Below are 13,657 nucleotides of genomic sequence, written 5' to 3'. Positions count from 1 at the left end.
AAAACTCACTACAACAATACAGGAATACTATGGTTATTATAATATTATAACACTTGTTTTCTTAAAATCTGCCCGTTACTATACGAGGCAAGCATGGGCTGCAAATCCGCAGGACATGATCCAGGGCCTTACTGACTCCACATCGCGCAGGATTCAGCAATGTATTGCTGCTCGGGGTGGGTACAACCTGTACTGACATCTGCCCGCTTCACTGTTTCGCACGTCCACCGTGCACACTTGGGGCATTGTAAGCATACCGGTACCCTTTCGCGGTGTTGCAATTTCTATTTTCCCTATTGCATATAGGTATATATAGAGAAGAGATACAAATGAAGAAAACATTTTATTTTACTATTGTATTTTTATTTCGGCATTCGATGAAGTAACATTTCAGTCCACATAGTTTGTACAAAATATAATTTGAAATATATGCTCAAAACTAAATCTAAACAAATTGCCTTTAATATAATAAAATATAGAAAGATTTTTAAATAGTTCAGAATCCATTTTCTCATTTCACTTGGTCTCCTTAGATGTCTTTTTACTGGTTTGGTCGAAACATCTGGAAAATCCAACAACTATTTCAGCATCAACTGAAGATCTAGTACGAGCGATTGTTCTTCTTTTGTCCCTCTAGTAGAATAGCTGGCACACGCTTTAGTACTCTGTCATTTACCCGCGACATGCATCTCTGTGTGGGATTCAACTATAGGGAAGAACGTTTTGCGAAGTCCTTTGTTCACAGTCTTCGTCTATTGACAGTTCTTCAGAATCGAATACTGAAGCCTTTGAAATCTTGTCTGGCAAGGAACTCCCAGTTCCGAAATTCACAGCGATCTATTTTACATCCAGGACTCCCCGACTTTGACAACCATTGCACCCTGAAAAAAAGGAAAATTAATGAAATAAATACAACATAAATAAATACATGAATAGATAGAAACATGACAATTTCTTCAAAGAGGAATTATTTGGTTCTTCGAAATAATATCCATTCTCTTTACTCAAATTCTCGGAATCATTATAGCTCTTATGTGAAGTATGATTATACTGAACCAGACTGACAACTGTTATGGTATTTTGCCATCACACCATATATTTGAAAACATGTATGTATACTCACTCCTTAGTCCCGTTTCTTGATACGGGTCAGGGATGAGGTGAGGTAAATTTATATGGCATGTACAAAACTTATTTCAAGTTAGATGAATGAATGCTTGACTTTCTCGGTACGGCTCTTTATTTCTTTCACAGGACGCGAATTATTATTGAGTATGCATATGAAGTATGAAATACAAATGGCACTAGGAAAGTTTTGCAATACGCAAAAACGGTTGGCTGGACACCCCTGTTATGGTGAGGGATGAAAATAAGGGTGAAAACCGGTCTAGAAGACAGCAAGGCGCAACCTTCACACCAGTTGTTACCAAGCAGTAGGACTGAAAGCAAGTTAAGATGTCAGTGTGGTCTAAAGATGAATATCGCGCAATTGCTCGTGAATTAACTGTTGACCAGTGCCTGGAGGAAATGACTCCTGTGCTGGGGAAAGACTGTCCACATCGGACAACAATTTTCCGCTGGTACAAAGAGTTCCAGAGGGGAAATTTTGGGGTCGAAGACGATCCTCGTTCTGGGCGACCGTCTGAATCAGTGACTGAGGAAAACATCGAAGCTGCGAGGAAAATGTTGCAGCAAGAGAGGCAGTTGACATATCGGCAGGTAGAAAAGAGCCTCCACATCCCTGCACCAGCTAATCATTCATTTCTACACGACCATCTCCATGTTAGAAAGGTTTGTTCCCTTTGGTGCCCCATTCACTTTCAGGAGAACAAAGGGCTCATCGAGTGAAATGGTGCCGAGAAATGCTAAAACAGTTTGAAAATGGGACTTCACGTAACGTCAATAGCATCGTTACAGGTGACGAAACTTGGCTTTATTATTACGATGTCCCAACAGAATCCCAGAACAAGGTGTGGCTGTTTAAAGATGAGGGTACTCCTGTGACTGTGCGAAAGTCAAGGTCAGTGAAGAAAAGAATAATAATAATAATAATAACAATAACAACAATAATAATAATAATAATAATAATAATAATCGCATGGCCTCGGCCTGCAACTCTAAAAATGAGACCGCCAATTCTTAAGTATCACTCAGTTTACAACAGAATGAACAGCCACCAGCCGAATTCCTATCGAAAAAGACGGCCGAAAGCCATTTGTAACTTAACAAAATACTTGCCTCATGTTGGGCACCATTTTTGTAACAATTATTTCATACTATTAGATTTATTAGCCCCACGCCTGGGAGCTGGAGGAGGAAATTAAAATGTTTCTGCGACTTGTAATGTTCATCGAGATCATCTACTAGGTAAAGTGGCAAAGAGGTAAGCTAAATAGCATGGCCTCAGCTACCGTGTGCAGACATTTCAATTTGACGCCATCTGGCTGTTTGCTCGTCAATTTCGACGTTCCGTTTTACTCTACTCCCAGTAGATGGCAGACCGAGCAAACCGAAACTCTCTTGGGCGTCTATGGCTGAGATTTAATGAATTTTGTCAGGTAAACTCCAAATATGTCACCAGAGATCTTTTACATGCCGACATCGTACGGCATGGAGTGTCAAACTGACTTTTTCTCGCCCTTCAAAAATCCGACTACCTCTGCCGGGTTTGAACCCGCTATCTTGGAATCCGGAGGCCGACACTCTACCACTGATCCACAGAGGCAGCTAGTGAAGAAAAGGATGATTGCAGTATTCTTCACTAAACGGGGCATCCTTACTCGGGTTGTGCTAGAAACGCAAAGGACAGTTACTACGAAGTGGTACAGTGAGACTTGTCTGCCTCAGGTCATCCAGGCTCTCAAGCAGCCTGTCCAAGGTTACGGCTCAACACTTGGCTCTTGTATCACGACAATGCTCCAGCACATCGTGCTAATGTAACAATGGATTTTCTCGCCAGATCAGGATTGACTGTGCTTGATCACCCTCCATACATTCCTGATCTTGCCCCATGTGACTTCGCACTCTTTCCTGAAGTGAAGATGAAAGCTGAATGGGCGGCGTTTTGCATCCGACGAGGAGCTTCTGGCAGCATGGGATCAAGGGTGTGAAAATGTAACCGAAGAAAAGTGGCAGAGTTGGTTCAGTGACTGGTTTCGACGTATGGAGAATTGTATTGAGTGTGGTGGAAATTATTTTGAAAAAGTCTAAAGCGTTCACTCCCATTGCAAAACTTTCCTAGTGCCCTTTATAGTTTATACTTTCTGAAGTACTGTCCGGTACAGTTTTATTGTGGGAGTTTAAGGTTTTTTCTATTACTTTCGTTTTGTTTGCGTGTATCTTCATGACATATTCTTCACACAGTTCATAAGCAAAATGAATGCGGTTTTGTTTACAAATGAATTGGATTACAGAAATTCCATAGACAAATGGAACTTGTAAAGATCAACCCGTTCATAGTTGAGCTTTCTCTCTTTTACTAATATTTGTCTGACACATTCCTTGCAAGTGAAATAGATAGCTTAGCTCTTTGCCACTTTACCTAGTAGATGATCTCGATGAACATTACAAGTCGCAGAAACATTTTAATTTCCTCCTCCAGCTCCCAGGCGTGGGGCTAATAAATTTAATAGTATGAAATAATTGTTACAAAAATGGTGCCCAACATGAGGCAAGTATTTTGTTAAGTTACAAATGGCTTTCGGCCGTCTTTTTCGATAGGAATTCGGCTGGTGGCTGTTCATTCTGTTGTAAACTGAGTGATACTTAAGAATTGGCGGTCTCATTTTTAGAGTTGCAGGCCGAGTGGTTCAGACGGTAGAGCTCTAGCCTTCAGATGTCAAATTAGCAGGTTTGATCCGGGCTCAGTCCAGTGGTTATCGAAGGTACTCAAATACGCCAGCCTCGCGCTGGGAGATTTACTGGAACATTATGGGAGTGCCTGATGCTATTTTCTTTTATGGATGCAGCATTTGTGCATTTATCTCGTATCACAGGCCAGACTAAAATGTTGCTTCCATTGGTCTCAGTCTTATTTATGTGTGTGACAGTATGGAAGCTCCTGAGATGTGGGTGCATAACTTTTGGTGGTGTTTCTTTTTTTTTTTTTTTTTTGATCCAAACTGCAGTGGCGGCTCGTGATTAAATTTTCAGGGGGTTCAGAACAAAATTTGTGTTCATGTCTTAAATATACCAAAGTAGAATGCAAATAAGTACAACATCACTTACTTAAATCATTTCACTAAACGTTCTTTTATGAATGCTTCTCTTCTTATAATATGGCAGAACCCTTATAAGCGAGGATGCATTTTTCCGAGACTAATCTGTGAGTGTACAAGAAAACTAAAATTACGATTGCCGGGCTGAGTCACTCAGGCTTTAGCTGAGGCTGAGGCTGAGGCTCTAGCTTTCTGTTCCCGTGATTACGAACACCTGTTCAGAATTACCTACTAGCGAAATCTTCCGGCGATGTAATGCAAGAGTAACTTCTGCGAGCTGAGGCCAACAGTAACAGGGGAGGTGGCCGACCCTTGTGGTCAACTGTAATACTGTCTCTTGTTTGAGGGTGATTGTAGACTGAAAGGCACATTCCTTACCGTGCTCCTCGCTTATGGAGATATCTGTGCATAAACCATGACGTCATCTCCATGCGCAAGCGTATAGTCTTCAAGCTTGTAGCAAAATCTCCAGTGTGCTCCCTGGCACTTCATTCGAAACGAACAGCTGTCAGTGTAACGGAGCTTCGATAAAAGTCGAATGCTTCCGATCGATTGACTAAATCAGGTCGAAAAAAGGAAACAATTTTGAATTATCCATGAATGCGTGAATATGCGTTAGAACTGGCTGTTCATGTGCTCCTGAGAGCCCACCGCCACTGCCAAACTGTCTCCGAGATGACGACTTAAGAGATAGGAACTCCTTTGGGACAAAATTCCAGAACCTCAGCGTCTCCGAAACCCTAAAATGACTTAGTAGGCCTTTAAATCTTTTCTCTGAATAAAACATCGATGGGCAACTGGATAATTTCCTTTACAACACTTCTGGTGAGTTTTTTTGCGTCATTAAATTTCGGGATTTTTTCAGATGGTATCGTTTTAAAAGGACCCACACCAGGACTACTTGATACGAAAACTGGAAAAGATCCAGATTTGTTCTGGGTGATTTCCGACAAACGAGTAGTTTTACTTGGGGAGTAAGGAGACGAGTTGCTCGATTACCGGTAAGAGATATGTTCCGAGCTGTCGGTTGTGAATTGGCGTGAAGTAGTTAGTAGAAGAATAAGATTGAGCAGAGCTTTCAAAAGTAGAAAATGTTATGATGTGAAGATAAGGCTGGAATGCAAGAGGACAAATTGGGGCAAATATTCGTTTATAGGAAGGGGAGTTTGGGATTGGAATAAATTAAGAGAAATGTTCGATACCTTTCCAAGTTCTTTGAAAACATTTAAGAAAAGGCTAGGTAACAACTGTTAGGGAATCAGGCACCTGGACGACAGCCCTAAATGCAGATGATTGATTGATTGATTGATTGATTGATTGATTGATTGACTGATTGATTGATTGATTGATTGTTATTAAGGAGTTTAAGACACATATTTTCTGATCAGACTGTAGTAAACGGGAAGAAACTAAGATTTCAAGGGCTGAACACAGCGTGCTTGTAACGGAAGTTGAATTAAGTTTCAGTTCATCCGTGAAGTTTACTCCCCTTGTGGGTGGGAGCGTTAGAATAATACCCACAGTATCCCTTGCCTGTCGTAAGAGGTGACCACGGGGCCCTCAGTTGAGTCCTGGCATTGCTTCCACTTACTTGTGCCATGCTCCTCGCATTCATCCATCCATCCTATACTATTATTATTATTATCAATATTATTATACTCCTGTTTCTTAACATTTGAAGCAATAATTAATTAACGAGAAGTCAAGAATGTGTTGCTCAGAAATGACAGAGCCAAGGTTGAGTGTGGACTTGTGAACACCCACACGTAAGGTGGGGGAGGGTAGGGTAGCTATATGTAGCTCGCTGGGTTATTAATGGTTTTCATCCTGGCATGCTGTCAAAAATAGTTGGACTCTTCTCGCCCATGATCTTGAAGGGAAAATTAGCCTAAAAAGATAGGGATACTCTCTGTTTACGACACATCTTCCCCTCTGTCTAGAACTTTATATAGGTTCGTAGCCTCACTTTATGTTCGAGATTGTAATGACGACGGTGGTGGTATGTAGAGATAATGATCGAGGAAAAATGATCTCAAGGAAAGCTACAATCAAGTGATACTAACTGGCGGGATACCCCATCACTATTAGAGAAAAAGAAATACTGCAGGAAGAAGATACGAGGGCGAATCAAAAAGTAAGTTACACTTCTAAGTTATGGTCATTTATGAAACCACCTAGACATAGGCAACATGGCTATGCCAACATACAATGTAAGGTCACTTTTCCACATAGTCCCCAAGAGACTGTAAACATTTCTTGGTACGGTGAACCATCTTTTCTATTCCGGGTGCGTAGAAATCACCTCCTGCGCTATATAACCACCTGGAGACAGTTGCCTTCACCTCCTCATAGTTTAGGTATTGTCGTCCACCGAGATCCTTTTTCAGCTTGCCGAACACATGATAATCGCATGGTGCTAGGTCTGGACTGTATGGAGGATGTTGCCATACCTCCCACTTGAATCGCTGCTACAGTTCGGACGTTTAGCGGGTCGTGTGACGTGTTGCGTTATCGTGCAACAAAATCACACCGGCGCGCAATTTTCCCCGCCGTTTTTTTTGCATTACGCAACTTGTTCAACGTTTGACAATACGAAGCCGAGTTGATTTTCGTGCCTTTTAGCATACATTCATCGTGCACCACACCCTCCATGTCTAAGAACATTGTCGCCATTAGGTTTCCTAATAAAGATTGAACCTTGGCCTCCTTTCGTGGTGGTGATGTGGTGTGCACCCGTTCCATCGATATTCTCTTTGTTTCTGGGGTGAAGTGTTGGACCCACGTTTCAACCCCTGTGACGATTCGCCGCAGAAACTCGTTGCCCTCCACCTTGCAAAAATGCCAGTGACAATTGGAAACGCTGTCCCTTGCGAACATCGGTAAGCAGACTTCGGATCCATCTTTGACACAGTTTACGAAATCCAAGGTGCTGGTTAACAATGCAGAACACTGCCATACGAAATTTTCAGCATGCTGGCAATTTCCTGCACTGTTAATGCGCCGATTCTCTCTAATGATCCCACCCACACGGTCAACATTTTGCAACGGTACTGGACGTTGCGGGACTGCCTTCGCGATATTCGTCCATGAGATCCGTGCACCCGGCATCAAATTGCTTACACCACTTTACAACACCTGGGCGAGAAATTGCACCCTCACCCCATACAGCAGTGATTTCACGATGGATGTTCGTGCAATTGAGCCGTTTGTGTATGTTCAGTCTTCAGCCCTAAGGCTGGTTGGATCCCCAACAGCTCTGCCATCAGCTGTCATAGATGGTCTAGGTATTACTGTAGAGGCTAACTAGGGAAACGAGGAGCGAGGTAGTTTCCCGTTGCTTTGCTCACCGAGCCAGAAGTTGCTATTACATATCAATCTGCCAAGCCCACTGAAATGCATGCACCAACCGACCCTATGAGTAACATTTTCACGCCATTCGTAGTAGGGACTGGCTGCAGAAGGAATGGCATTACCAGCATCGCTCATACCTCAGTCACTTTCATATTGTCAAAGCCAAGGACAAGACAGAGACAGATCAGTGAAAGTAACAAAATTGCTCTAGCCTATACCAGAAGACATAGTGCACTGTAAACACTAGGTCCTGCCAGCAAAGGCATATTGAGTCGTTTAGCCCATACGAATCTGATCGTTGCACGCACATCCATTTTGGAGTGAACATTCAGTTGGCGCGTCATGCAGCCTAGCCCGCTCTGCACACATAACACGACAAGAGAGAGACAGATCAGTGAAAGTAACAAAATTGCTCTAGCCCATACCAGAAGACATAGACACCACCCTTCTTATTGGACGAGTCAGCACTTATTGTAACTTGCTCCGCATTGGCCACGGTCACGACACACATTGTGCTCTCGTGGCGAGCTAGTGTAACTTTTTGATTCGCCCTCGTACTTGGGAATACCAGGAACTAGTAAATGACTAGAAACAGGGTGTATACATGTTTAATACTCCAGCTTCTAGAGATGATAGGAGAGGGCGGAACAAACGTCTCTTTGGTAAATAATTATAGGCCTGCAGCGAATTATTGACTGAGAAAATCAGAAACTGTTACTGTAAGGGTATAAATTAATTATAAATCTAATTTTCAAAATCATCGTCCGACTCCTTGGCTGAATGACCAGCGTCGAGGCCTTCGATTCAGAGGGTCCCGGGTCGGAGATTTTGCGTGTGACTAATTCTTCTGGCTCGGGGACTGGGTGTTTGTGTTTGTCCCAACACTCCCCTCTTCATATCCAGACAAAATACTACACTACGAATCATCATAGAAACACGCAATAGTGATTACATTCGCCGAGCAAGTGGATGTGTGGTTCTGGTCATGTAGCTATCAGCTTGCATTCGGGAGGTAGTGGGTTCGAACTTCACCGTTGGCAACCCTGAGGGTGGTTTTCCGTGGTTTCCCATTTTTACACCAGGCAAATGCTCTCCTTGGAGGGGGTGGAAGGTAAATGCTTCCACTATCCGTAACCTCGGCACTTGATGGGGTAGAGTGGTTAGCTCTACGCCAGGTTGCCTTTGCCCCCAGGAATTAACCTGCTACTCATTTTACGACTTCCTGACGGGGATTCGAACCCGCGTCCTTCCGGGCGAACCGAGCACGCCTTTACCGCCTCAGCCAGGCAGCCCCTCAAATGCTGGGGCTGTACCTTAATTAAGGCCACGACCGCTTCCTTCCCACTCCTAGCCCTTTCCTAACCCATCGTCGCCGTAAGACCTATCTGTGTTGGCGCGACTGTTATTTTTTTTAAAGAGGGGAACTGACTCAGGGCGTATGAAACTATCACGCATGAAATAATCAGTTCTCTAGACTATGATGAGATGAGGCATTTTTATTAAAAAAATAAGCCTTCTGTAGCCTATGTCTCTCAGTTCATGGCCACTCATCAGTACTTCACATCACAGCCTGCACGGTTGCTAGGTAACATCGCGTCGCCCATTGGTAACGGTAATTCCTAAACTTCCTGACACAAGTAACTGGAAGCAATGCCAGACACTCAGCTAGGGGAACCATGGTCGCTATCCCACATTCCCAAGCAGAGTGTCCCTGGTATCCCTTTTAGTCGTCTCTTACAACAGGTAAGGGATGAAAATGAAAATCCACAGCCTCTTTCCAGTCATTCGACCGGGTCAGGAATGTAATGAATGAAGCCCCTATCTAGCGGCGAGGATAGGAATTGTGCCGGCTGCCGAAGCCTGTCGCACTCCTCTAGGGGCAATGATTAATGAATGACAGATGAAATGAAATGATATTGGAGAGTGTTGCTGGAATGAATTATGACAGGGAAAACCGGAGAACCCGGAGAAAAACTTGTCCCGCCTCCGCTTTGTACAGGTAAGGGATATCGTGCATGAATTCTAACTCCCATCCACAAGGGGGGGGGGGGTGTATAAATGAACCATTCAACCAATCAAGTTGAGAGCCACTGAAATAAGATAAACGTAAGCCTAACCCAAGTGAAAGTAATGCTAGACTCAGCTAGGGGAACCGTGATCGCAAACCCACGCTTCCAAGCTGATGGCCCATGGAAGTTAAGACGAGAAAGATGATAGCGGAGCTTGCTGCAAGTACGTTATTACAATGCTAGACTTACTACGACGGGCGAGTTGGCTGTGTGGTTAGGGGGCGCGCAGCTGTGAGCTTGCATCCGGGAGATAGTGGGTTCGAATCCCACTGTCGGCAGCCCTGAAGATGGTTTTCCGTCGTTTCCCATTTTCAAACCAGGCAAATGTTGGGTTGTACCATAATTAAGGCCAGGGCCGCTGCCTTCCGACTCTTAGCCTTTCCTATCCCATGGTCGCCATAAGACCTATCTGTGTCGGTGCGACGTAATGCCACTGGCCAACAAGAAGTTGCGCGGGTATAGGGTAAGAGGTGCGAGGTATAAGTATGGCTGCTGCGCATGCGCCTATCTCAAGTCTCAAGATCTGACAATAAACATCCTTTCCGTCCGTGGTATTCCAATAATTTCGTGTGGCTATTTCTAGCCGGGTGCAGCCCTTGTAAGGCAGACCTTCCGATGAGGGTGGGCGGCATCTGTCGTGTGTAGGTAACTGCGAGTTATTGTGGTGGAGGATAGTGTTATGTGTGGTGTATGAGTTGCAGGGTGTTGGGGACAGCACAAACATCCAGCCCCGAGTCATTGGAATTAACCAATGAAGGTTAAAATCCCCGACCCGGCCGGCAATCGAACCCGGGACACTCTGAACCGAAGACCAGCATGCTGACCATTCAGCCGTCTGTGGCGACTCTTGTGAATGGAAGTGCTGCCGGGAAGTTTCAAAGTGGTAATGCAATTATGCCTTACTTTAAGTACTGCTTAATGAACACGCATTGATTCAGAGAGGTCGCGTTGTCTGTCACGACTGATGTTTGTAGCTAGGAGTGTAGTACTGTTAGTCGTCCCGTACCTACAAGCTGCCGCAACTTCTCGTGAGACGCAGATTGTACCTGGACCTTCGATCACATTGGAGGCACGCTTGTGCAAGTAATTTGGTGGCGCGCGGGTGCGCAAGCGTGCACATATAAACAAAAGGTTCTTTCCAACACGCAGTTTGCTGTCAGTATAGTACGCGCACCTTTTCTTGAGCCCGGATCTCCATAGTAACGAATGGGAACCAGGGCTCAAGAAAAGGTGCGCGTACTATACATGGACGTATCCATATACCGCTCTATACGCATGCGCTGACTTTGTATCGAGTCCGGGATTGATACACGATTGGGTTGTGTTGGAATGGATTCTCGTTCATGAACTCCAAGGAATAGGAGTAAGGCAATTACTGTACTAATCTGGTGTAAAGCCGATATTTTCCCATATTGCCCGTAATGTCTTTTATGATGCTCATTTCTTTCATATCGATTTGTAATATCTTGAGCAACTCCTCGGCTAACGCGGAAATGCTCGAAAAACTCATTTTCATTATATTGAGGAACAGTTTCTTCTGAAAAATACATCGTATTTCAATTATATTTTGTTTCAACTGGTAGCTTTTGTGCCTTCATAAACTATAGGCCTAACGTAACTCAATACATAAATAACTAAAAAAAGATGTTTAATTACCGTCACCTAAATAATTTTCATTTCTTTTTCTTTTTGCGTAAAATAGTACTTCCTCTTCTTCACTGGATAAAGAGTGTAAAAAAACGTCGTCACTATCCATCCTAACCTCAGTAACCAAACAGCTGATTTAGGCCCATAATCAATCATGATTTGATCGGTAAAATAATATGATACATTTATTGAAATACAGAGGAGTGTATTTGAAAATATTTCGTTTAGGTAATGTCGAAATCAGAGCGAAGGAAGGACGACAGACTGGAGCCTGACGGATTAGCTCAACACGACAACTTTTAGCTACTTCACAGCAGGGAATATCATTAGTTGGCGTACAAGGAAATACAGAGTCCACAAATAAGTCTTGGTCAGGAAGAGGAAGGGGGAGAGTCATACAAAGAAAACTCACCACATGAGTAAGACCTTGGGATATTTTTGGTAGGACGGAAATTCCATGACCTCATGGAAAAGTACAGCGGCTGAGTGTACGTTCGCTAGCCTAAGTTCGAGCAGGTGGAGATTTAAATCACGTGACCGCTTGCCGGCCAATAGTAAAAATTTGATGGGAGACTCAGGGATACCATCTTAAGGAATGATGGATGAGATATTTTCGTAACTACAAAAGTATTCAGTAATAAATTAATATGAGTACGCGGATGAATGTAATGAATTTATTAGATGTCACGCATGGAAAAATAATCAATACTTAATGGCAAATTAATTAAATTGAAGGCTGGATTTCTTGGAAACCGGACAGCTTGAATCTCATTGGCTGAAAGAAGACCACGTTGTCAGGGACGCTTACAAAGGCGCGAAACGTGAGGAGCTAAATCCATCCATATCTCCTAGATCTGTGATCACCAGGAGTTCATATTTTATCCAGCAGATATGCTAGCGGAGTGGATTAATTTGATGTAAATTTTAACTTCCAATTCGGAGTGCAAGTACCGATATTAAAAATCCACCCCCTCCCTAAGGGGCATGACGTCAACAAATCCGCGGGAAAAAGGCTTCATCCATATATACGGAGCTGAATTGACGGTCGCCAGCCACTTGTCTTGAATCGTTGGAGCTGAATTGACGGTCGCCAGCACACGTGAATTGAATATCGGGAGCTGAACTGTTGGTCGCCGGTAACTTAGAATTCTACGGACGTACAGTCATTTAATGGCGCGAGCATCCGCCAGTGTTTGTAAAGTGTGATCGCGCTCAAGCAACATGTTAAATCTGGAAATAGTTAACGTAGGATAGTGTTTTTTTTATTTATGAATAATCAGTGACGTAAAGTAATTACCCTGCAAGAGAGTAGTATAAAATATATCACCATAAGTACGTACATAATAGACTGTGTGACGAACAGTACTTTAAGGAAGTAGTAGCCTGTACTTAGCTATACCGAACCGATGTAATGAACACGTCAAGAATGCCGTATAAATCGGGCGTATCGCGACGGGCGAAAAGTTGACACCTCGTCGTACGTGTCCAGGTCCATTGTGCGGTAGGTGGACGAAGATTAAATAGTGTAAATATTAAATTCTTGGGTCTAGGATAGAAATTTGTTGTATCCAATTTAAAGTATTCAGTGTTAACGTTGTAAATGGTGAAGGTTTGTGGTAATCAAGATAGGAGTGTAAAATGGTAATGTGCCAGGAAATCTTTTGTGAAACTACGCCATCAAGAATGGAGGAGTAAAACGCAGAGAGGGGCCGGATGGAGCCTCTCGTCTGCAAAGCTGTAATGGAATACCGATAACTAAGATGAGTACTAAACTGTAAATAATATTTGGGAAATGTTATCGTGATGGGAAAAATGGGAATAATTTGATTATATTTGATTACCTTCTGTAACAAGATGGGTCGCTTAACGACCCCATCCTAAATTTGTAGCACGGACAGTAGTAAATCATAATAATGTAAATAATCGGGTCTTTTATGTATTCAGTTTGTGGGAGATGTAAATTTGTATATATAGTGTAGTACGTTAAGTCATGCATGCATTCATATTTCTTTGTAGTTAATAATTTTCTTTACATTTGATTTTGGTTATGATAGTTAAATAAGACCCGATATGTGTTTTTATGTTTGTCATTTTTAACGAGCTATGTAATGACATGGAAGGAAAATCCAGCTTCGCCATACCAGTGTGTTTTGTTGTAATTAATATGGTCATATTTTCAAAGTGAAGTTGTTAAATTTGTGAGATGCGATTAATATATTAATTTCCAAGTAAATCATATCTGGAGTGTTTAGTGCCAGAATAAATTGAATTTGTAAAAGGGGTTATGCGTTAAACATAATAAGAGTGGACTACCGTATTACAGGCGAAATTATTATTTTTTTAAATATTAATAATAATAATAAATAAATAATA

At 42.7% G+C, this 13,657-nt stretch overlaps 1 protein-coding gene across 1 annotated transcript in view; it reads right to left on the bottom strand.

Moving 5' to 3' along the window:
- Positions 1–341: 341 nt before the first annotated feature.
- Positions 342–13,657, bottom strand: part of LOC136880809 (acylphosphatase-2) — a 40,444-nt gene continuing 27,128 nt past the window's right edge. Inside the window, exon 3 of the mRNA XM_067153345.2 lies at positions 342–881. Coding sequence (XP_067009446.2) covers positions 767–881 — 115 coding nt within the window. The 3' untranslated portion in view covers positions 342–766. The remainder of the gene's footprint in view (positions 882–13,657) is intronic.

This window comes from Anabrus simplex, chromosome 9 (genome assembly GCF_040414725.1).
Source record: "Anabrus simplex isolate iqAnaSimp1 chromosome 9, ASM4041472v1, whole genome shotgun sequence".
Classification (NCBI taxonomy): Eukaryota; Metazoa; Arthropoda; class Insecta; order Orthoptera; family Tettigoniidae; genus Anabrus; species Anabrus simplex.
The sequence above is the reverse complement of the archived record's forward strand: the minus strand, read 5'-3'. Positions and strand labels throughout refer to the sequence as shown.